This window comes from Tachypleus tridentatus, chromosome 3 (genome assembly GCF_004210375.1).
Source record: "Tachypleus tridentatus isolate NWPU-2018 chromosome 3, ASM421037v1, whole genome shotgun sequence".
Lineage (NCBI taxonomy): Eukaryota > Metazoa > Arthropoda > Merostomata > Xiphosura > Limulidae > Tachypleus > Tachypleus tridentatus.
Window position 1 is genome coordinate 94,088,866 of NC_134827.1, and position 26,689 is coordinate 94,115,554.

At 32.6% G+C, this 26,689-nt stretch overlaps 1 protein-coding gene across 2 annotated transcripts in view; it reads left to right on the forward strand.

Moving 5' to 3' along the window:
- Positions 1-26,689, forward strand: part of LOC143247499 (uncharacterized) — a 38,690-nt gene that overhangs the window by 1,238 nt on the left and 10,763 nt on the right. For both annotated transcript variants that reach the window (XM_076495737.1, XM_076495738.1), the window contains exons 2-4: positions 3,254-3,367; positions 19,451-19,553; positions 21,421-21,613. In XM_076495737.1, coding sequence (XP_076351852.1) covers positions 3,302-3,367; positions 19,451-19,553; positions 21,421-21,611 — 360 coding nt within the window. In that variant the 5' untranslated portion in view covers positions 3,254-3,301 and the 3' untranslated portion in view covers positions 21,612-21,613. The remainder of the gene's footprint in view (positions 1-3,253; positions 3,368-19,450; positions 19,554-21,420; positions 21,614-26,689) is intronic.

The window sequence follows — 26,689 nt, forward strand, 5'->3', positions numbered from 1 at the left end:
AATTTGCCAAATGATCTGAAATGCAAGTGACTGGTCTATTAAGTCTGCAGCTCATAAAATTAAATGAATTTACATATTTACTGTTCATAATATTTTGATCAGGATGAAATACTGTCATCACAAACAGCATGTGAATATGATATTTATACTTCATACTTAGAATGAAGTGTATTGAATATGTCCTTGACCAGTTCTCAGAGTTATTTTCAGGGTATCTTTAATGGATGGAATTAACTTACAGGATATAATTTGGCATCCAAGTACATCCCATTCATGCTCAATGATATTGAATTTGGTGAGTGGCATTGATGGAAAATCAGGTAATGTACCAATTTCTCTCATCCCACAGCAGACATTCATTGTTGATATTTGAGTTGTATTAATAAAAATAATATTGGATTGGATTTTGATTCTCTCGAAGTAGGTATATGTTATCTGACTGCAAGGTTTTGGTCTCTTTACCTAAGAAAGAATTATGATGGAAACTGCTAGGATGATTCTATGAATATGATGGTTATCTTTTAGGGTTAAGTTAAAATCTCTTATCTTATTTTCTCCTGAGAAAAAACAAAGGGTAAGAGGTAATTTTATTAAGTTTACAGAATCACTCAGAAGACTGATAGGACTTGGGATTTTTTTTGTTTTGTTCTGAAGATGGTAGAAGCAACTTAATTTCATATAATTTATTTATATTTTAAAATTGTTAATATAATTTTTTTTCAGATGTTGGAAATAATGACATGTAAATGAACTAGCCATATACAATAAGGTATTTTTGCCTAGATTTTTACCATTTTTTGCCATCTTCAGTGCTTATAGAATTGAAAATATTTTACCTCTTTTTGCTAATAGCACTGTAACATAGCACGTAACATATAGTTCTTTTACTTTTTAAATGATTACATAAGTAAGTGAATGACAACAGACTAGTTAGCTGTGAAGGCCATCTGTCAAACACTCAAAAAAATAATCAGTTTTAAATTCAGTCTTTTATGTCCATAAATTTATTTTACTGACCTAGCACACATCACATCCTCTTCTAAACAATTCCTTAAATTAATTATTAAAGGGTTTAATTGCTCTAAGACCACTTAGATTTAGACTCCAAGAGAGAAATGTTTAGAAACATATTTTCTCAGGTATCAGATAGGCTGGTATCATGCAGTTTAATTCCCTGAAAATCTTTAGTACTATATTTCAGGCTTAGTTTTTATCTGTTCATCTGATATAAAGTAAATTGAATTTAAACTAGTATGAATATTTTTAACTAGATTATTGAAGTGTGTGTTACTTCATAAAGTTGAAAATGGCAGTTAAGAGAAGGAAAGAAGGAAGAAAGACTGCAGCTATTGCACATTGGAGTTGAGAGTTGTTTTTGACATTTTTTGTAATTTGTTATTTACTGGCCATTCCTTTTCAGTGCTTCATGCAAATACGTTTTATATTACAAACACCAGGTGATTTAAACACTTCCAGTTTTCAGTTGGTGAGAGCTGCAAATAATTGATTTTCATTTAACATAAATTTTATAAAATAATTTAAAATAACCATTAAATGCATTTATTTTAAGGTTTATTCCACGTGATTAAGTTACAAATAACTTTTTTAGGTTATATTAGATATATGATAGTTAATTTATGTTCATTATTTCCTAACAAGATTTTTCCAGTATGTGGAATTTTAATTCCTGCATAACATTGGCTTGTTTGTTGTTGTTTTTTATTGGATAGAAATGAAGAAACAATTCTGTACTACCAATATTGAAGGTCATTTGGCCTCATAATTCTATTTTCCTTACACCTATTTTATCTCTTCTATGTGTGTGTTTCAAATTGTATTATATCACTGTAGCTATATCTATACAATATTCATGTTATCTGAGTGAGAAGTTACAGATCACTTATTTTTATAGGGAAGACAATTTCATGTGTGAGTTTAGATTTGGCATTCTTAGACATTGTTATTATGGATGCTTTAGATTGTGGTAAAATATTTTTGCATTGACATAGTCTGAAACAACAAGTTTCTCTTAGCTATGCTTTGGATATCTGCTGTTCAATAAACCAAAATACTGTGAAAATGAAATATACCGTTTATTGTAATTTTGCACAAAGCTACACGAGGATTATCTGTGCTAGCCATCCTTAATTTTACAGTGTAAGACTAAAGGGAAGGCAGCTAGTCATCACCACCCACTGCCAATTCTTGGGCTACTCTTTTGCCAACGAATAGTGGAATTGACCATTGGTTTATAATGCCCCCACAGCTGAAAGGGTGAGCATGTTTGGTACGACAGGGATCCGAGCCCGCGACCATCAGATTATGAGTCAAACGCCTTAACCCACCTGGCCATGCTGGGCTGTACAGTTTATTAAAACATTATTATTTCATTTTATAGTTTTGATATTTTAATAATTTATTTAAAAAATATTTTAAAAATCCATATGATGTTCAGATTTTTTAAACTATTTCTTCAAGAATGATTTTTAAAGAACATTCTTGTTTAAATTACAACACGTTTAATATTTACTCTCGATAATCAAAATTTTCCGTTTTTATTTACGACTACATTTTAAACCAACTATGTTTAGTGTTAGGTTTGTTTAAAGTTTTTTGTTTTTTGCCACTGTACTGAATTAACTGTTTGAGTAATATGTTCAACAAGTGGAAAAATTAACAGTTTTTGTTATGTACATAACCTTTATGGTCATTGTTAAGACAGCATATCAGATTTTGTTTAGTTCAACCAATGTATTTTTTTGTTGAATTCACACCTAATTTGGTAAATGGCTTTTTATATAAAATGCCTTTTTTTTGTCCTTAGTACCAGACAGTATTGTTTTAATTTAATAAGCATGTGTAGGAATGGTAGGCATTTATCTTGTTTAATCTCGTATATAAACTGATTAGACTTTGAAGGATCTATATTGTTAGTATAATCTTAACTCAATGTCTCCATTCCACCATATGAAGTACATGTTATCACCAAACCTAATCCAACTATTAGGTATTAAATAAATACTGTTAAGATCAATAAATTCTAAACTATCACTATCCATATAAAGGTCTCATTACAAATCTATTATTCTTCTATTAATACATCTTAATTTGGAAAAAACTTTCTGCACACACACTAATTAAATAAATGATACCAACATAGCTATTTTTTTGGTTATATGGTGTGGTGTATGCATTTTGAATCATAAGCCATTATTGAAAAATTCAGGCCTTTAAATGTTTTCTATATTTTCAGACTGAGAAAGTGCTGATAGAAAGTAAAAGTATCACAACTTTCATTCTAATGCTAGAAAGCAAAGAAGAAAATGTTTTGTATAGTTTGATTCCACCCTCAAAGTGGCACACAAAGGTAATTACATTTTAAGATGTGTACATTAAGATTATGAAATAAAAATACTTATCTCCAGCACAGAACTTCCCTCCTCTCATAAGATTAGCTGTTCTTGTTCACTACTGCCCTCTATATGCAAATGTTTTATTTATGCATGCCACAAGCCTTTTGCTTCCCTCAAATGGAAATAAATGATTTCAACATGTCTCTCATGTAAATCATCATGAGTCACTTCAGACATGATGCATGTGACTCCTCCACTGAACTGTCAATTTTTGTTTGACATTGCTTGTGCTTGGAGGTCTTCCTTTTTACTTGTTTAAAGCTCTACATTTGTGTTTAATTTACTTACGAAGTGGTCTTCATTTATTTCATTTTTAATTTCTATTAAGACTGATTCTAAGCTTAACTTCTGTTTGTTATTTCATTATTTATGGTTTTGAGTATAAGTTTACTTTTTCTCATTATGAATTCTGAAATTCACATTGCCCTTTCAGGGGTCACACCAACAATTAGCACTATGTCCCACACCTTGGGTTTGAGCATCCTAGTGGGGGGTGTTATCTATGTTTATTTGTCAGGAAATTGAATGTTATATGGGTCAACTTCTGTCTCTGGACCTCATCTCATTTTCTCCCAAACAAGTTGAGCCTGTTAAGATGGGTTAGGACTTTAACTGCCATTTTCCACTTCCCGATTTTTCTGTGACTTCCCATGCCCCACCTGAAAGAGTCAGTCTGGTCTAATACCATCTTTTTGGAATTTGTTTCTCAAGGGTGTAACTTTTCATCCATTTTCCTTATTTTCCATAAACTGCATCCTTCTCTATTACATGATTAATCTTCCCATCACTATTTAATCCCCCCCCTCTCAAGATATTTGGGTATATGCCAACGCATTTACCTCACAATTAAGTGAGGCATTTAGCATGCCTTTCCCTCCACTGGCTTCAGATCAGTTTGCTCTTGCACAATATTGTGCAGACTGTCCCCAGCATTTCTTAGGTTCCATTTTGACTCACACCCAATTTTCTTGCCTTTGTTTTATGCTCACAACTCTTTACTGGTACTTCTCTACCATCTGTCTCCTTTATGAAACTTTATACTGAAATCCTAAGGAGTTTTCTTGGGACATCTTACCCTTCTTTCCCTTACATTGGCTTGTTTATCATCTTTGGCTCTGATTTTACATACATGGTTTCTCTGTTGTTGGAACCTTTTAGATTATGATGTGACCTCAACTCTCATGCATTTACCATCATCTAATCTTTGGGATTTATGTATAGCCCCATTTTTGGTAAAACACATTTTTTACACTATCCTTAAGCAAGAGCCCAATATGATACCTATTACTGTTTCCCATCTCTCCTTTATTAACTCTTACCTGTCCATTCTCAGGGTGCCTTATCTCATCATTTTCTTCAACAACATGTAATGTTGCCAACTGTATTGGTGACTACTATGTGGGTTATGGTTTAGTGGGAGCTTGGCTTGCTGATTTTCATTATCACTGGCATTCTTTACTCAAGGATGAATGGGTTCTTCAAGTTTTATTAAAAGGATTCATGATCCCATTTTTTCACCATTTCTCCTGTACCTATTTCCTTCCCTTCTCCTTGGGATTCCAGGACCAACCAGCATCTGTTGAAGGCAAATTAGAAACTGCTATCTCAGTAGGCAATCAAATCTTTTCTACATTTTTTACCATGTTTTTATTCCTGACTGATCAAGAAAACTGGATACTGGAGGTTTGTCATTGACTTTCCCGCCTCAATCATTTTGTTCAACTGCCAAATTTTACCATGGATTTATTTATCACCCTGTGGTGGGCATTTTCTCAGGATTTATGGATGACCAAGATGGAAATCGTTGATGTGCATCTTTATATTCCTATATTTATCGTGATCTGCTCCGTATCTTTGGTTTTTCTGTTCTGAGATTATTTATCAATTTTACATCTTATCCTTTGGGCTTTCTTCTGCCCCTTTTGTTTTCTGTCAGGTGGTCAGAGCTTTAGCTTAACATTTGCAGGTTTTGAGGTTGTGATTTGACCATTATATGGATGACTGGCTTTTCTTGGCTCATTCTAAACTGAAGTTGGCCAGTCATACTGGTCAACTCCTTCTAATGGCTACTTGAGTGAGCTGGTTAATCAAATTGGAGAAGTCCTTCCTTAAACCTACCAAATATCCCTTCCACTTGGGTGTCTTTTTTGACACTCATCTCATTCAGACCCAACCTTCTCATGATTTTGTTCCATTGAACTGTAAGCTTGCCCATACCCTTTCAGCTTGCTTATTCTTCGCTTACAAGGTTTTATTTCTTTTTTTTTTGTAATGTGGTATTCAGTGACACAATTGGCCCTTTTTGAGTGTTGTACGCATATGTGATTCTTTCATTGGTCTCTTCATGATCAATGGAACCTTGTCAGCTCCCCATACTCTTCCTTCTACTTTGATGAATGATCTGTATTGGGTTGTTGAATAAAGCCCATACATCCATTGGCATCCTACTTCTTGCTCCTTATGTGGATTAACATTTTTTCATTTATATTGGGCTTTGAATCACTTCCTTCCTCCTGTCAGACAATATCTGGCAATGATTCATTTTGATAATTCTATTGTGGTAGCACATACAACATCTAAGAGGGTACCCAGTCAAGATTTTTCTGTTTTCAAATGTTGGATCTTTTATATTGGATCCTTATGCATCACATTCATCTCACTGTGTGCTGCTTTATGGGGCTTTTAATCTCATAACAAGTTGTCTTTCCAAACCTGACCAAATATATTAGCAGAATGGTTTTTAGATCTCTTCATTTCTGGTGGTTTTACAGTATGTGGGGTTTTCCCCATGTAGATGCATTTGCAACAAATTTCAGTCACAAGTTCCCCTTCTTTTACTCCCTGGTATCTTATCTTCAAGTGCTGGCTGTTAATATCTTCAGCCAAGATTGATCCCACATTCCTTTACATTGATCCTCCTATCTAATTTCATCATTAGTTGATCTCTTTCATCCATACCACTCCATGTTAAGTAATTCTAATCACTCTGCTCATTCATTGTTTCCATGGTCACAACAACTGTAACTTTTCTCTCTGGAACCTCTTATTTTGTCTCCCTCCTTTCTTCATCAGCCTCAATCACTGCTCGTACATCCAAGCCATTCACAACCTTCTTCAAGCCTGACTTCTGTCAGATCTGTGGTGAGGAGATAGGTTTCTCCCATCAATTAGTTTTCCTTTTAGCTCATTCTATGTGTCCTTCTTCAATGGAGATGCATCAGGAAAAATGAAAAGTGACTGACTGACCTACTGTGGCTTGAGAAACAGAGTTTCTCACATGGCTTTTTGATTGGGGATCTCCATTCTCCTCACTCTTGAATTATCAGGATACATTATTCTATACCTTTCAATTTTCCAGATACTGCCAAGTTTCTGCTTCCCTTGTTCTTGCCATGTTAATGTGTTCCTTCTGGATTCATTGTCACCCCAAATGGCCTACTCTTCCAGACTGAGATATTAATGTTGTTCTCCATTCCCTCATTTTACCTTAATTTGAGATATTTTCCCCATATTCCATGTTTCACCTTTCCCTTAAAATATATTTCCTTCTCTTAGCCTGATTTATTTGCCATTGATGTTTCACATCTGCTTTACCATCTTACCAATCTCCTCCTTTATCTGGATCATTCCTTCTTTCAAAGACTTCAGCAGCAAGGTGGGGTAACTTTTCCTTTTTTTTCATTTTTCTTACTACTGTTTCTCACTTTTAGCCTCCTCATGATCTGAATAGACTTCTGTGCCCAGTCAGTTTTCTTTAATTATATTGTCTGCATGACTTTCTACTGTGGTACCCATTTCTGACTCTATCTTTTGGGCAGTCTTCCTCTGTTCAGGATGTTTCTCCTTCTACCTTTACTAATTGAGTTAAACTTTTGATCTGATCGGCTTGTTTCTCCTAATCTTCTTCCTCCAAGAATTTGTACTCTTCTTATCTTCTTATCAAATTTGACACCTCATTTTATTCCCTCCTATCTCGTCTTCATTTTCGTTGGAGGAAATCCTACAGTCAGATGTGGATTACACCTAATATGCTTTCTCCAATTATTTACACAGCATTGTGGTTTTTTTATAGTTGGATTTTTGTCTTCCACTTATGGCCGTTCTTCAAGCTTCAGTGTGATATTGACTTGACTTGGTAAGTATATATTCATGTTTTTTTTTTCAGGGATTTCTTGCTTTGTTTATTAATATAATGCTTAGGGACAACAATGGACCAGTTGGTTGACCTTGGCTGTTCCATTCTCTAAGTCAAACTAAAAACTAACACAGTTAAATAAATAAATTAAAACAACAAAATTTAAAGACAGCCCTTATCATTCATATATCTGTCAAGTTTTTATTTAAACTCGCTCAGATTTGCTGCCTCCATAGCATTCAAAGGCATCCCATTCCATAGGCCAGCTACTCTATTTAAAATATAAAATTGTCTTAGCTGAAGATGGTTTCTACTTTACCTATGCATCAGCTAGTTCCATAATTCTCCCTGTTAAGTATGAAAAATGTTGATGAATCAATATTATCAATTCCTTCTATAATGTTAAACAATTCAGTCAGATCCTAACTCTTCTATTTTCAAGAGAAAATAATTTTAAGGATTTTCATCTCTCCTCATATGACAACCCCTCCACCCCAGGTACCATTTTAGTAACCCTCCTCTGAACCATTTTTAACAATTCAATGTCCTTTCTGAGGTAAAGAGTCCAAAACTGAACACAGTTCTCCAAATGTGTCTTAACCAATGACCTATACAGTAATATTATAACCTCTTTAGACATATATTCAGTATTTCACAGTATATATTCACAGTATGATTGTGACAGCCATTGTTCAACATGTGGTAGGGTCTATGTTACCACCTGGACCCTCTTCTTTCATCTCTTCCACACATTTCCCTTTAGAGAATTTTGAAGCTGAAATTAAAGAAGGTAAAATGAAGGGATTGTTTGCCCTCCAACACTTCTCTACTTGATTTATCTCTTAACTTTGCCCACCTATCTTATGCATACCTTCTACTTGTGGTTTACTTTCTTTACTCTGACCAGTTCACCCATCTTATGTATATCTTCTACCTGTGGTTCACTTTCTTCACTCTGACCAGTTCACCCATCTTATGTATATCTTCTACCTGTGGTTCACTTTCTTCACTCTGACCAGTTCACCCATCTAATGTATACCTTCCACCTGTGGTTTGCTTTCTTCACTCTGACCAGTTAGCTCTGCACCTGGCATTCCCTTCAGGTTTAAATTAATTTCTGCAGTTTTATGCTTTGTTCTACTAGTTAACCTCCAGCAATTACTGTTTAGAAATAGATACTTCTTCCTTGACACATAACTTAGAGAGCTTAATTTAAGCATGATTTATAACTCCTTGACATTTCCACATATGATGTATCATTTAAATCTAGTTTGTCAGCCCTTAACACATACCACATAGAATATAACATTCAGTCATAGTTACTTAATTCTCAACATATATCACTTAGTATATCGCATTTTGTCACAGTTAATCACTTCATGTATACATATAGAAGTTGATGATTAGTTAGATTTACTTATTTCTTTCTTGTAAGTATAAATGTTAGCGTCTAGTTACAGTTAGTTGCTTATTAACATGTAACACGTAGATGCTAGTGTTTCTTCCTGGTTGATTACTGCTTAACACATCCACATCGAAGATAACACTTCTTTTTAGCTGATTAAATCTTGTCTTTATACACATTCATGTTAATGTTTACTTCTAATTCTCACTTTAACATGTCCACATTATGACTTCTTGTACTCTGTATAGACAGAAACTAAGATAATTGTCCTGTTTACATAATCTTCTTTTGTGCTGCTAAGAACATATTTCAAGAAAGGAGAAATATATTTCTTGGAACTTTTGACAGAAGCCACACCAACTTTCAACACACAGAATTGCAATTTTTCAGTCAGTTACACTTATTTGAGCTAGATTCCTATAACTAATAGTATTTGTAAACATGATCTCCTAATATTTATTTTAAAATTGGCTTGAAAACTTCCATAGAGAACTCCTCAAACCGCTTTTAGCATTGCTTTTGTCATTGCTAGCATATTGGCATTGTTTTTAACATAGAAATATATGAGTTAGATAAAAAATTAAATTGTATCTAGGTTTTAATTTTATATTGAAGTTAATTGTGTGTTGTTTGTGTTTTAAGATACATATATGAAAAATTTCATGATCAGTTTATATATATATAAAACCCAACTCTTTATTTCACAAGTTATAGTGTAATAAACTGCTGTGACAACATTCTGCCAAAACCTAAACTTTCTTTGCCAACAATATCATAATGCCAATTGATGTGTTGCAAAATAACAGTGCTAAAGGACAGGAAAGGAAATTAAAACATGAAACTACATGTGAAAATATGAAGACATACAGTTAAGATTATAAACAAAAGATCTTTTAACATTATCCAGTGAAAAACTAAAAGGTGTGTTTATTTTTCATGTGTTTTTATTTTACACGTTTCATTGTTTCATAAAACACCTTGCAGAAGTATTCATCCTCTTGCAAAGTTTCCATATTTTGTTACTGTCTGGGCTTGCAATCGTGAAACTTTCAAATGAGACTTTATATTTAAAATCCCTACAACCTACTGCAAACTGAGAAAGCTGAAAAATACACTGATGTTATGTACGTCAGATCTTCAAAGAAAATTAGAATATTCTCAGTTGAATAACATTCAATCCCTTTACTACAGCAGCCCTAAATCAGTTCAGGTGCAAAATATTAATGTGAAAGGTCACAAAATTTGTGTAATGGTCTGTGCCTGTATGTATTCAAAATGGTTTAACTTGGTTTCAGAGTAAATGCATCTGTTCAAGCCACAACTCACATTTATGGCAAGACTTGAAGATTGCAGTCCATCTGTAATCCTCCAATAACTTCTCAGAATTGGACCAATTTTTCTTGGAAAAAATGGGCAAAAATTACACCATCCCATTGTGCAAAGGTAGTAAAGATCTATTCATAAAGACTCGCAGCGGTAGTTGCTGATAAAGGTGCTTCCACCGAGTACTAACTTAGATGGCTGAATACTTATACAATCAGGAAATTTCGATTTATATATTTTCTTTGCAGTTTTTGTTAGCATTAAACCTCCTTCATACATGACAGTGTTAAGTTTAATCATAAGAGTTTTGAAGAAAACAAGTTCATTAAAAAACATTGGTTACATTATTTACATCAAAATCTGACATTATGGGTATGGGTGAAATACTTTTGCAAGGCACTGGGAGTAGGTTACATAATTCTTATTAGATTTCATTGAAAAAATAAAACTATAGATGAAATTATTTGAAATTGAACAAGATCTTTCCTAAGTTATGTGGTTTTAAAAAATAAAATATCTACTTTTCATCTATTTCTACTAAAAAGTCGTTATTTATTGTAAATTGTTTACTCTCTGTTTATTTCATTGGCTCTTAATTAGTCCTTAACATATGCAGATAGGAGATAATATTTCAATATAATTTGTTCTTCCTTAACTTGCATAAGGCACTCGAATTGTAATCTAAGGGTCATGGGTTTGAATCCCTGTAGTACCAAACATGCTCACCCTTTCAGCCATGGGGACATTATTATGTGATGGTCAATCCAATTATTCATTGGTAAAAGAGTAGCTCAAGAGTTAGTAGTGGGTGTTGATGACTAGTTGCCTTCTGTTTAGCCTTACACTGTAAAATTAGGGACGGCTACTGCTGATAGCCCTTGTGTAGCTTTGCACGAAGTTCAAAAGAAACCAAACGTAACTTGCATACCTCTCTGTAGGCAGTTGATTTTATGCTCTCATAGGCTATCTCTTTCCATTTTTTCTCTTCCCAGTTTCTTTCACCCTTCTTCTTTCTGTAAGCTGGCATGTGGATTACCTTACAATCATTTATCCCACTTTATATGATCTTCACCATCTGCCTGCCTCAGCTACAGTAACATGTAGACTTCCACCAGTGGCCATTATACAATTAACTTTGTACCTTTAATGGGTGAAGGTATTTATTTCCTTATTATTTCCTAAGTTTACTTTTCTTCCGTGTTTAAGTTCCAATAGGCAGCTAGTGTTGCTTCACAGTGTATATTAACCCCGACTTCCATGTCAGACCATGATAAAAGAAAGTGTTCAGACCATCTGCCATGGCCCAATCAGTCCTCACTTTGAGATGGAGTGTTCAATAAGACTACTGGATTTATACTTTTGGTAATTATAAATATTTTTCCAGTCCAATCTAGACTGTACCCATTCCACCTATCATGGAAGAAGCTAGCACCAAAGTTATTCACCTGCTCACTTCTCTACACAGTACTTGCAGGGTTTTGAAAATGGGTCTCATTGTTACCCATTTCATACTCTCCATTAAAATATGTTTCCAGACTGAAGGATCTTTTGGAATCTTAGCAAATTTTCTGAGTCTCCCCCACATGAATTCTCTCTCTCCTTGAGTGAAGCACTTACCAACTCTCAGTCACTAAGATAGTGGACCATGGAGAATCCTTACTGACTGGGACATAATATCTGGTTCCAAATAAATGGGTCTCTATATTGAGAAGTGGGGCAAGGTATTCCTGGAGTTTAGTGTAGATCACCCCAACCTCGTTTAGATATATGACAATCTGTAAGGATTTGGAACACAATTCACTTACTCCCTGTATCTCCTTTATCTACTGCTGCAAGATCATGAATTCACCAAGTATACTTGCATAATAATTTATATTTTTTAATGTCCAACTTTGATGTATCGTTCACAGCTGGTGAATGACCTGTAATGTATGATGGTTGAGTGACAGTTTCACAAGCATTCTTATTCACACTGCTGTGGTGTCCTCCTCCAGTGATTGGTGTGGATACTTGGTGTATGATATTTTCATGTTTACTCTTTACCAATCTGTAGAGATTGATGGTTGAGGAGATGAGTACTCATGGTACATTCAGAGCATACCCAACCCTATTGTACATGTTAACTGTCTGATAACTTGTTTGCCAGCTGTGTATGATAATGTACCTTTTTGGTCATCCTTTCAACATCTTTCAGTTTTCTTGCTTCTTTGTATTCTTTATCCTGGTAAAGATTATATCATGAATGAGATGAAATCTTTTACAGGTGTGTCCCTATGGAGACCCTGCCATAGCAGAGATGCCAACCATTACAATTTAAGCTTAATCATTACGTTTTAGGTGTATACATTACGACTATATGCTCATACAGACAAATATTACGACTTGTTGCAACTCCCACATTATTATATATTATATAGGCCTATACAATAAAGTGATAAATTGTTCCCCCAGGCCTTGAAAGTGGTGAAAAGAAAATTTTTAGCGAGATACAAATAAATTTTGATACTAAATAAAATACACAGTCCAAATGGCTACTTGCAATAATCTTGTTTGGGCTTGAAATAATAAAAAAATATTTGTATCTCTGATGTCTACCAATAGTTTCAGTGCAGTGCTTCTCCATATTGGGTAGGGGAGGGAATCCATAGTTACGTCATCAGTGCTTGTCAGTCAATCAGCGCTCGTGTAGATGGTATTTTTCGTTTTTTAAGTGGCATAGAAACACCAATGCGATCGTTCACAACATGGAAAAAAAAACATCAAAAGTCAGTGACAGTCATGTGTTTTGTATAGTTTGTCACATCGATTTTTCTGTGGCACATGGTGGGATAAATGATTGTTCCAGACATACAAAATCGGCATCTCACCAACAAAAGGCTGAGGCGAAGACAAAAACGATGCAGATAACGACATTTATGAGTACGAATTCAGAATATGAAGTGATGTTTACGCAATTCGTCATTGCTCATACTTTACCCTTAGCTGTAGCCGATCATGCAGGACATCTATTCAGAAAAATGTTCCAGACTCTGATATAGCAAAAAAATATGGCTGTGCTAGAACCAAAACTACAGCCATTGTTCAAATGTTGGGTTGTGGAGATGATAAAATGATTTCAAGCATACTTACTAACAGTGTTTACAGTTTAGCCACAGATGGATCCACAGACATGGATGACTTAAAACTGTATCCAGTGGTTGTATGATATCTTGAACCTTTGCTTGGAAAAATCGTTTGTTCTCTTTTGACAATGGTGGAATGGAAAGAAGCTTCAATGGGAGAGAATATTTTCAAGCTTTTGGACCATGAACTGACAAAGAGGAAAACTCCATGGGAAAACTGTCTTAGTTTTTTTTCAGACAATGCCTCAGTTATGTCTGATATAGGTAAAGGTGTGATGGGACACATCTCAAGACGACAGCCTAGCATTTACTTCATGGGCTTGCCTGTCACCTCATGAATATTGCTGCCTAGAGACCTTTCCTTCCCAGTTTCTGATATATTGATAGATATTTACTATTTTCTGGACAAAAGTGCTAGCAGAAAACAAAATTTCAAAGAGTTTCAAGGATTGTATGACAAAGAAAGAAGAAAAATTTTACAACTTGATAACACAAGATGGCTATCACTTGGGGTGTGCTTCAACAGAATATTGGACATGTGGAAACCATTGAAGAAGTATTTTCACTGTGAAAAGGAAAAGCTAGATTCAAAAGGATCTAAATGTGCAGCTCAGTCAGGCAGCAAGACGTTAACAGGATATCCTCTCAGCCACAGTCAAAGTCAAAACCCTCCCAGCCACACAGGAACACAAGACAACAGTCTCCAAAAGCAGACAAAGAAACATTTGATGTAACTCAATATATGTTTAGGTAGTTTGACCTTGAACTAAAGAAGAGACAATCAATGATAAAAGAGAAGAAAACGAAAGCTAGCAAGGAAGTAACCAAGAAAAGTTATGCACAGAGCAAGTTAGATAAGTTAACAGTTTTCTTGGACAACAAAATGAACTTGTTATTTTGTCTTTTTCTTCAGTCTGCAATTCCTCTATTTGAGCAAGCCAATTTGATATTGCAAAGAGAAGAACCTTGCATACACATTATGCATAGAACTCTGATTACACAAGTTAAAAATATACTTGTCAGATACATCAAACCAGAATATATTGAAGGCAACATCACTGAACTTGACTACAACAATGAATCCTTACACAAATCTGATGAGGCAGTTTCTATTGGAAATGCTGCCAAGGAATACATTGTTAAATATGAAAAGGACCCAGACCTGATCAGCTTCTACCCCAGTGTCAAGAAATAATATATTGGAGCTACAAATTACATGATGAAACATTTCCCTCTAAATGATGAACTTTTGATTCACGCAGATGTTGCTGATCCAAAACTGAAATATTTCTCTTCTCTATGCTTCTTCACAGACAGGTATCCTGTTTTTGTCAATACGCATGAGCACGACACTGTTGACAAGTTGGAAGGGCAATATTTGAACTATCAAATTGATACTTTCTCAGAAACTGTCCTTCAGTTGAATGTTGACAAGTTTTGGGTTCAGCTGTCTACAGTTAAGGATGGAAATGGCAACCTGAAGTATGACATTCTGTGTAGGGTTATGCTTGGAATTCTTACAATCTTCCATTCTAATACTGACAGTGAAAGGATATTTAGTTTAGTAACTAAAAACAAAAGCAAGACCAAACTTGAGCACCTCAGTTTTGAGCACTATTATAACACACAAGATGTGTGTGCAGTCAAATGGACAATGTTGTTGTAACTTCCAACCATCCAGATACATTCTCATGAAAGCAAAGGCTGCAACAGCTGCAAAACTATTATAATAAGTGTCATAAACATGATATAAACTAGTCCTTACACAAAGGCTTTTTCTGCTTACTGTTTGTGCATGTTCAGTGTTGTTTTACCAGTATGTTTGTTACTCTGAGCTAAATAAAAGACATAATTTCAAAAGAATTTTTTTAAATTTATTTATTAAATACACAAAACACATGATAAATGAACAATCTATAGCAGTAATAAATAACAGTTATAATAATAACATAATAATAAATGGCTTAGAGACATTGGTCAGGCCTAGTAGCCGCAAATGATAAAGGGGATCTGTCTACAATCATTACTCTCAGTCATTTGAAATAGTTGGCATCTCTGGATGTTGATGTTCAGAAAAATTCAGCAGAAACAGGTTATTTGAAGCAAGATTCTTGATCCTCTTAAACTGTTATATTAATGTAGATTCATTTTTATATACACTGATTTTGAAACAGAAGAAAGAAAACATACTGATGTTTAAAAGGAATTGAACTGAATACTTTCAGCATTAGCATCTGCTTTTTTAATTTTCTGTCTGATTTTACTGTTCATGTGATGGATATTTTTATTGAATTTTTAAGTGACACAAATAAAATTAGTTCCATAATGCATTTTTCTGTTTTTTAGTTTATGCATAATTTCTGTCATTATATAAAATTTGACTTTTGTATGAATTTTCAAAAGCTAAGTAATAATAATGCTATGAATTTCATGAATAGTTTACTTACAAAATGTTTTTACTATGTTATGAACTTTTACCTTAAATTTAAATAATTCCTGTATTTTCCAAAGAAATAGTATAAACTAATCTGTTCACAGTGTATGGTTACATAACCCATCCAGCATGCTCTGTAAGTAGTACCATACCAGGGAGTCAGATCTGTAGCATACTTGAAATGAAAGTAAGATGTTAAAATAGTTTAAATTAGATTACTTTCAGAAGAGAAACACTTAGGCAGCTGATTCTAATTACTGCTGTTCAGTGTAGTCTCATGTGAGGGCTGTGTTATTTCCCTTTTATGAATGCAGGTATTTGACATTCATAGGTCACAAGAGCCATACGTTAGCCATATTTATTTGCGAAGTGTCTGTAGTCATTAGAAGAAAACTTTACTGAGTGTATTTCGTAGACTACACTGAATTGTTTTTTTAGCCAACAATCCATGCATTCTGTTGCTTCAATTAGTCTATGATCTGAACCACAGAGCACTCACACCTCTTGTGCTTTACATTATTAAAGTCACCATTAACTTATCTCCTTGACTTTGTGCCCAGATACTTCTGCAAAGGCAGTTTATGATTAATTTTGTTTCTTTTGAAAGTTAAGTGTTTTTAAGCTAAAACTTGTTACTGTATACCTTTTTGTATAATTCTTCAACTTGCATTAACTTCTCTACAGTTGTAAATATTCTGTTAGAGAATGTATCAGACATTTATTTCTTGAAAACTATTATTTAATTTAACATTTTATTATCAGTGTTTTCAGAATCTGAATGCTGTCAGTCAGTTTTATGAAGCTTGAGGCTGACATATTTTTTTTTGTTATTTCAGTTTCTAGTCATCCAGGTGTTAACATTAAATGTTTTACAGAAGTGTGGAAAAAATGGTACTTGGTGTTCTTATATTTTTATTTAAAGCTCTACTTTACAGCATTCCATGTAAGCTATTTACAGTAGTTGGATAGAACTTCACTTTTATGTGTAGTGTTTTTATTAGAAGATTTGAACTTTGTTTTCGGTTTTGTCACATAATTGAGGTGATTTTTTTTTCAACATTTGTAAAACAATGGTAAACAACTCAAAATTACAACATGTGAATTTTGATTACTTTAGTGCAAGGTTAAACAGTAGGAATTTTGTGGGGATCAAACCCGAATTTTAATGCTGTAAGCCCTTTATAGTACTGATGAGGTGTATAGAGGTGAAGTGTTATTCTATATTAAGCATTCATCTTTATTGAATTATCAGATTTAGTGTTTTTGTTTTATAGAAAATAGTTTATTTAATTGATTTGAATTTGGGTTACTTTAAAAGTTAGTATCTTTAATTAAACAAGCACTCTAAGTTATAAAATTGGTATGTAATATAAATTGTATTTTTTCATAACTTATTTTTTTAACTTTGCTGAAGAGTTTGAAAAGTAAAAACTGAATATTTATTTTCAAGTGTGGTGATTAATGAAGGTCATTTTATTTGTTTATTTTGTTGTTAATTAACAGTTGTGTATCTTTTATTTCTGTTGTTTAGTTCAGCTATATTTTCATTTTCTTTAAAGGGTCACTTACATGCCTCTTAGTAAGTATTAAATATTAAGTACTTCTTTTTTTATTAAAATACCAACACTAGATTTCTCAGTCAAAGACTTGTGGATACTAAGTCTGTGTATGTTATGGTAAGCAGATGCTAAGTTGTTAATCATATAATATAATATCCTTTGATCTGGAGAGGGAGTAAAAACACTTGAAGTTAAGTGAAAGTGTTCAGAGTATTTGGACTTAAGGCTTAAAATATGTTCAAACTATTTCAATAAATAGATTAGTCTAAATATCTGTGATTTAATATTGTTTTTAAGAAGTGTCTGATGTTCTCTTATTCAGTCTAGGGAATTTAGGTATTTTTTGTCTAAATGTGTTTATATTATTTGGTGTGAATTATTAACAACATTGATTATTGAATATTTGTGTTTGAGAATAGAGATTGAGATATTTAGTTATAAACTTCTGGTTAGGTATTATATAATTATTGAATGTTGATGTCTTCTAAAATTTGTATTGTGCTTACAGTTGTGGTAGAAATTTGATTATTTGTTGTGTTACAATGCATTAAGAAAAATGTCTTGATGTTTTTTCCTTGCTATTTTGTACTTCCTTTTATAAGGAAGTTTAAGGAACTCGAGAATTTGGATTCTTGAAATTCATCACTTTATAGTAGTTGCTAGTTAAAAACAACTTTGTTACACACCAAAAATTTGTTCAGACATGTCACCTGTTGTCCAGTTTGAGGGTTTTTTTTTTTTGTATGCTCAATAGCTATGCTCAGATATATCTATTCCAGTGGAGTTGTGTGTCTCAAACACATGCTTTAAATATTTTGTATTATTCTGAATAGTTACAAGTTATATTATCTACAGTTGAAAAGTTTTTATCATGTTGTTTCTGTTACAACTGATAGCATATAAAACAAAATATTTTTAGGTTATCTAAATAATAATATTCTGTGCTTCATATTACATATTTTTAATTGCAACATGTTGTTCACAATGTTTTTTTGTTTTAGCTTACTGAAATGGGTTAACTATTCTTAGAACTAATATGTGTGTTGTTATACCAAAGCCACATCAGGCTATCTGCTGAGTCCTCTAAAGGGAGTCAAACCCCTGATTTTAGCATTGTAAATCTGTAGACTGGCTGCTGTACCAGCAGGGGTGTCTGAAATATTTAAGAATTAAAAATAAAATATGAATAGAATATAAAAGCATTTTACATTTCAAAATACATAAAAAAATTTAAGAAATGAAAAATCAGCTCATTTCATTGGATATGTATGAGATAATGATATTCAATGACTGATTTTGTATACTTGTAGGATGTTTAAAAAAGTACCAGCCACATGGTTTTATTTACAGTAAGAATCAATTTTCTGTTCTTAATTGTGATTAAAATAATGACTGTTTTTGTACAATAATGTTACTTGAAATAATGAAGATGAATACTAGGTGTAATATTTTGTTATTTTCACATTATTATCTGTAAATAAATTTTTAAAAACATTTTTTTCTGATAAAAAATTTCAGACTAATGTTCTAAAGGTACTTGCTGCTTTTTCAAATGCAAATTCTAAAGCTAGATCAGAATGTAATTCTTATTGTTGTTTAGTAAAACATTTATTTCTGTGACCAGAATTATGCAGAAAATGGATATTGTGGAAAAATGAAGTAAATCAGTTAATGGAAATTCTCGATAATGATGAATTTTCTGATCTTCATGCTTTCACACTAGGGGTTCTTCTAGGTATGATTAAATTAAGACTAACAAAACCTTTTATTATACACTAGTAGTATACCTGATCTCCTATATCAGTTACTGTTATAACTTTTCTCTCAAAATGTAATTTTTTTCATATCACTTTCCATCCTTCTTTGCATGTTTTTTAAAATGTAGTGTCATCACCAGAGATGAATACATTGCTAGTCACACTGCAGCTGTAAATTTAATATAGATATTTTTCTGTCTGGGTTTCTATAACATGTAAAGCTTTTATGAATATTTTTTCCCTGATCACTTCTTTTGTATAAAATGTTAACTTTTTTTTTTTTTTTTTTACAATACTTTCAGAAAGTGTCAGCAGTAAACAAATTTCTGTTTCTTGTGGAAGAAACAAAGAGCAATGAAATAAGACAGTTATCCCCAAGCTTCCCAGCTAAAATAGCCCAGAAAAGTAAGTTTTACCATTGGTTTTAAATTATCAAAACAATAGTATTTATTTTATAGAAGTATAACAGAATGACTTTCATATCTGTATTACTTTCACAAGACTGTTAACAAAGTTAAGTGAAAAATACTTCCAGCATGTGCTATAAACTTTTCAGTATGTCAATGAATTTAGTATTACTTTCACTGAGAAGTAATGTGTCATTTCACATTATTTTTAATAGAAGAACCAGGTCTCTGTTGATTTGAGTATATAATGTAACCAGTGATCATTGGTCAGTAACTTGTTATTTTGTATTTTTATTGTGCTTGACCTGTTTTATATTACATTTTAGTGTCACCAGTGATTATATGTAATATCAGTTTTACTGAATAATGATGCATTATTTAGTGTGTTGTTGTAATTCAGCTCGTTTATTGGCTGTGTAACGTTATTACTGATTAGTATCAGTTCCCATGATAATGTGTGCTTTGTAACGTTATGTTAGTATCAGTTATGATAATGATTATGTAACATTATTAATGTTCCCATGATCATGTATGCTTTGTTTATGTAACATTATTAATGATTAGTATCAGTTCCCATGATAATGTGTGCTTTCTTTATGTAACGTTATTAATGATTAGTATCAGTTCCCATGATAATGTGTGCTTTGTTTATGTAACATTATTAATGATTAGTATCAGTTCCCATCATAACGTGTGCTTTGTTTATGTAACATTATTAATGATTAGTATCAGTTCCCATGATAATGTGTGCTTTGTTTATGTAACATTATTAATGATTAGTATCAGTTCCCATGATAATGTGTGCTTTGTTTATGTAACATTATTAATGATTAGTATCAGTTCCCATGATAATGTGTGCTTTGTTTATGTAACATTATTAATGATTAGTATCAGTTCCCATGATAATGTGTGCTTTGTTTATGTAACATTATTAATGATTAGTATCAGTTCCCATGATAATGTGTGCTTTGTTTATGTAACATTATTAATGATTAGTATCAGTTCCCATGATAATGTGTGCTTTGTTTATGTAACATTATTAATGATTAGTATCAGTTCCCATGATAATGTGTGCTTTCTTTATGTAACGTTATTAATGATTAGTATCAGTTCCCATGATGATGTGTGCTTTGTTTATGTAACATTATTAATGATTAGTATCAGTTCCCATGATAATGTGTGCTTTGTGTATGTAACATTATTAATGATTAGTATCAGTTCCCATGATAATGTGTGCTTTGTGTATGTAACATTATTAATGATTAGTATCAGTTCCCATGATAATGTGTGTGCTTTGTTTTAATGATGCTTCCATTTCTGACAATTATTTTAAGTAATTTAGTCTGATGACAAACTTAGGTGGTATCAAAGTGTGTTAAGTCCCAAAAAATAATAAAAAGTCAGAGTTATATACATCTGATTTTTCTTATTTTTGGAGTGTGTTATCTAATAGAGTTACTTAAAAATAAATACATTTTATTACCAGATACTTACCTTGAATATAGTTTAATCCTCCATTATCATGTAATCAGTATGGATAAAATAATTTTGTTAATGTTGCAGATTTTGCTATGTAATTATTCAAGTACATTTATCACTAAATAAGAGAAGAAAATCAGATACTGCAGGTATGTAAATCAGTAATGCCCAGAAATAGCACTATAGATATCAAGTATTCGTAGATATAGCTTATTTTATTTGTAATTGCTACTTTAAATATCTGTTATGGTATCAAAAAAGGTGATTCTTGTTTCATTTTACAAACAGTTTTTATTATTTATCTCTAAAGGCTATATTTGATTAATTTTTAAAGTAATTAATTATAATGCTAATTTTATTGATACATAAGTATTTTATCCATTCAGGTGAATTTCGAGATCTTCTTCATAGTGACAGGATAGAAGAAAACCTGCATCATCATCTTAATTATGACTCTCACAGTGTTCAAGCTGCTGCTGTTAAAGTTATAACAGAAATGGCTGCTGGTCACTCCAGCAAAGAATCTTTTCTTAATCTCAGTACAATATTTTTGTTACGTTCATGTTCATTCGAGTAAAGGTACGTTGCTTTTTGCTTAGAAAATTGTAAATGCATGTGATTATGTTTTAGCCAGATACTTCACTAAAAACTGGCACACAAGTGCTATACCACAATTATTCTTGAGAGTACCACAAATCCTAGTTGGTGTCTTGAAAAATTAGAATAGAAAACCATGAATGACATCATACCAAAATGCTGAAATTTCCTATGCCTGTAGGCCAGAGTCCTAAATCTATTAAGCACCTAGCAAAACTCTTCTTGGTTTAGTAGTTTCATTACTAAGAAAATCATTGGTTCTTTTGATTAAAACAAATTATTTTTTTTAGTTTAAAAATTGCTAGGTAATCAGTGACATTACTGAAAGAGGGAGAAACTTATCTTAGCAACTGTTACAAGCAGTGTTTATGTAAGTACCAAGTTACAGATGGGCTTTGTAGATTTGTTTGACTTTTTGAGCTTATGTGAAAGAACTAAATCCAACAGTAATGACTTCAGTGTATAAAACATCTAGTGAATGCATTTCACAATCAGTATATAAATTATAAATTTTACAGGTTGTTAATACACTATAATGCAATATATGGAAACAACATATAATGTTTGTGCAACAAAGAAGTCCAGTTTTTGTTTAGTAAACACTTGATGTTTTTCTTTATGGAAATGGATATTCCTTGTATTGCACTGGAAAACATTTTGTAGATGGCTAAATGTTAAAGTAGATACTGTTGGTCATTCTAACAGAAACAAAACCTTTGAACTTTGTTCAAGGGTTTTTCTTTAAGCTTGAACTTTTAATCACTTCTGTTCATATTAATATGTATATTTTATATATATTTTTGTGTATGTGGTGTGTATGTTCATAAAAAAGGGGGAGGGGTAGTAAAATTTTGTTCCATTAGCTGGACTTGAATCACTAACAGACTGGTTCCTATCTGGAATTAAGGCTGAATCTTTTGTCCAGTAATTAACATACCAGCTTTTATGAACTATTCTTATGGGGTCTTTACAACTTAAAGCATGGAAATACGATTTGAAATAAATAAGTAAAAATGATGGAATTTTATGGAAATTAATCTATCACATTCCCACCTCATACAAGCTGTAATCTTGTAAAACATCTATCATGTATCCATCTGGTGATTGTATCTTGTAGGACATCATGTGATACAATATTAATTTTTCAATTACTTCCAATTTTTTAATACAAGACCACGTACAAATGATTGGCAGTGTTTTCTGTTCTAATTATGTTATCAGCTCATATCTGAAATTGTTATTATAGTCATCTTTCTTGTCAGAGATGTTTATGGTATAGCATCTTTTCTTGTAGCTTCTGTAATACAAACGTTAATTATTTGGCTTATGTTAATTATTTACTTTTTTTCTATTTGACTAAGAGATTAGCACTGACATCGTCCTCTTGTATGCTTTTTCATTAGACAAGTTGAAAGTGGAATTTGTATCCAGTTTTTGTAGTCTTGGCTTGCTACATATGACATTATTTCAGTTGGAGTATCTATTTAGAGTAATTATATAAGAAATCAGTGTGCATTGAAAGTTATATTCAGTTTGTAAAAATGGTAGATTTATAGTTGTGGTGTTATCATTCTGAGTTTTCTTCATTGGTTCCTTTTTAAAGGTACTTTAACCTCTGCATGAGATTTTCTTGACCTTTGTCAAATTCATGAAATATTTTATAATGTCTGGTTCTAAAAAACATTATAACTTCTGAGTTGGTGATATAGTTTTTTTACATCTACACATCTATTTCAATAAATGATCTTAAGAAACCTTAGCATTTGATGTTTTTATGCATAGTTTCATATGTGAATTTAGTGAGTAATTATTTAAAAAAGCCTTTTTTGTATTTTCTTTTCAGTAACTGCTCTAACAAACATATTTTGAAAATAAAATGTAATATCATAAGAGCAGGTATTGTAAATGTACATATCTGAATTTCTCATCTAACAGAGAAAGTTACGCAAGTATCTTACAGTTATTCTGGGCTAACATTTATAGTCTGCTTTCCTACTATTCAGGTACTGTTAACCAGCTTTCAACTCTTCTGCAGAAATCTAATTGTGATGATGTGAACTTTCTGCAAGCTTTAATCACATTATTATCTGTTCTTAAATCAGCATCACCGAAGTCTTTGTAGGAAGGTGAGCTAACAGTTGTACTAAACCTGTTGAAAGCACAGATGATTCTGTAGCCCACTGCTATGTACACTACATTAAAGCTGAAAATATCGTTAATGCAATCTTCATAGACGAACCAATGATGCGAGTGAACTAATTAAATATGAAACCAAAGTGAAATCTCTATATATTATTACAGTCCATTACGTGTACCAAAACTGCTCTTTTTTTTTAAATCTAAGAATAAGCACTGTTGTGTTAAGGACAAGTTGCTTTTTTTATGTGTGTCAGAAAAGGCACCAAACTTCTATTTTAAATCATTATTAACATTATTATTCTCACAGTTATTACAGACACAGATGTGTGTTTGGATCAAAAGTTTACCGTTAAAGTGAACTTTTTTAGTGCAGTCATCAGTTTTGTAAGATAAGAGAGTGCACCAGAAAAGCATCCTCAGGAAAACACTGACAGTTTTAAATATATATTGCTAATTTATCTTCATAGTTTGAACTTATAGAGAATAAGTAGTTCACACCATATCAGTACCATTTGCTTATTTTAAAATTGTAGCATATTAAGACACGTGAGCTATGGCATCGTGGCTGACATGTTAAACACTTTAATGCTTGGTTCACCATGAATTCCCAACAAGGTAATAGTGCAACAGTACAGTAGTTTTATGGCTGAAGGAATATTTCTCAGTCCTTTCTAAGAAGGGTTATTTGCACAGTGAAATTTTGTAAAAGATACAGAACTGGAGCATGCAACATTTTGAAAAATGGAGAGCCTTAGAGAAGGCTGGTCCAGAGCAGCTTCACTGTCTATAAAGTGAAAGTTATGAAATAAATGAAAAAAGAACCTTCAGTTACAAAACATACACTGCTCTGAAGCTTGGCATATCTTCTAGGACCACTAATGTCCTGATGAAGAAGGATATGAAGTTGATAAAGCCTCACAATATTTCAGTCGCATCTTGAATTTATCAGCTATTTTCTTGTGAAAGATGGGTGTACAACCTGCATTTACTACATGCCTGGCATGTTCCCTATTGGTTTTTAGTGGACTTCTGTTCCTCCGGTGTGGTTAAACTTAATCTTGAAAATCAACATTATATACTGTGTAGTGTTTATCAAGATATATAATGATGATCTTTTCATCCCTTGCAGAAGCCTGTTATGATCAAAATGCATTGTCCTAAACTGTGTAGTGTGTAACCTTAGTAACAATATTGAGTACAATTAACAAAGGAGGAAATAGTGTGAAGGCCATCGTAGGACCTGAAGTAATGTTCTTATAAAGTGTGACTAACTCTGAAAAGTTGTTCCATATCAAAGGCTGGAAACAATAGAAGCTTGAACCATGTTAGTGGTTGAATTAGGATGAAAATTAAAAGGAAGAAGAGAAAGTAGCTACAAAAAGGTATAACTTATTTGATTTGTATAACAACCTCCAATGTTATACAAGAATCAGTCTTGAAGTCTTTGGTTGTTAGTTGATCTTTATGTGTGTATTAGTATAATACATATAAGTTGTATTGTAATAGTTCATATAATTGTCTGATCATTATTCAGTAAAATAATCTAAGCAGAACTTAGTTTTCCATATTGGTCATTTGAAGTTCCGTAATGCTACTTAATAGTCAAACTTATTGCTTTTGTAAGACTGATAATTCTTTTTAACAGACCCTTTTTTTAAAATGATTCAGCATTATTTTTCATAGCTCTAGTACTGAGTAAAAGAGCCTAGTCTACAGCAGCATGTATTACATAAGGGGGTACAGTTGAAAAACCATTAACTTATTTGTACTGAGATGGATAGGGCCAGTACAGATAGGTTTTGACAAAAATTATTGTTATTCTGATTGTGATACAATTTCCCACAAACAACTCATAAACAGATCACACCTCTCTTGCATAATACATTGTATACAATCAGTTTTCCACAGACAACTGATAAAGAGATCATGCTATTGTGTACCATCATCATTCTATCCTTCATTTTTTTTAGGGCTTTATTTGAAACTGGAGGAATGACATCTTTAGTAGAAGTGCTTAAAACAGATGTGTGTGATGAAATTATATAATTGTCTTTGACTTGTTTGAGAAACCTTGGCATATATTACCTAACAAGAGAAAAAGCTGTCCAGTGTTGGGGGTGATTCTTGTACTTTGTAAATTCCTTAACTGTTTGCAAGAAGGTTAATATGTTTTATATATATCACAGGTCTATGTCATAATGAAACATAATTCTTTTGGAACAGTTTATATTGATAACTTTCTTGCAAGCTTTATTTTATATTATGCTGAAAGTTCAATAATATCACATCTTAAGTAATCAGTAAGCTAATTATGCAGAAAGAATCGTGCTTTTTAAGCAGCAGTGAAATTTTAAAAACCCCAAAAAAAACCTAGAAGCGCTCAGCTGGATGGAGTTGACCTGTCTTTGAAAAAGAAGAAGAAAATATATGCACAAACATTAAAAGCAGTAAAGCAGCTCAGATAAGTCTAAATCTATTGTCACTTTAAACAGTAAGTTCTGTTAATCCATGCTGGTAGGATTTGACCCCTATTTTGAACTAAGTATTATTACCTTCTTTAACCTGTTGACTGCCAAGTATTTCAGCTGCTATGGCAGCTGCTATGCTTTTTCATTTTGTAACTTTGTTCGTGACGCCATTTTGGATCGAAAGTGAAACAATTTGTAAGTAGGTCAAATGCATGTATGGTGCTGACATCTAGCGTTGATGTTAGGCATTATTGAGAACGAATTAACTCGTCTGTGGCACTGTGTTACCGATCGGCTTGGACGAGTTACCTCATCTATGGCACTGAAGAGGTTAATTGTCTGTGAAAATTAAATGAAAAAATGGAATGACTTTAGAAGACAGTTGTGAAAGTTCTGTCTACCAAAAACAATATGCTGGTGTTCAAATTAATCTTCTGGTTCTTACGTATGT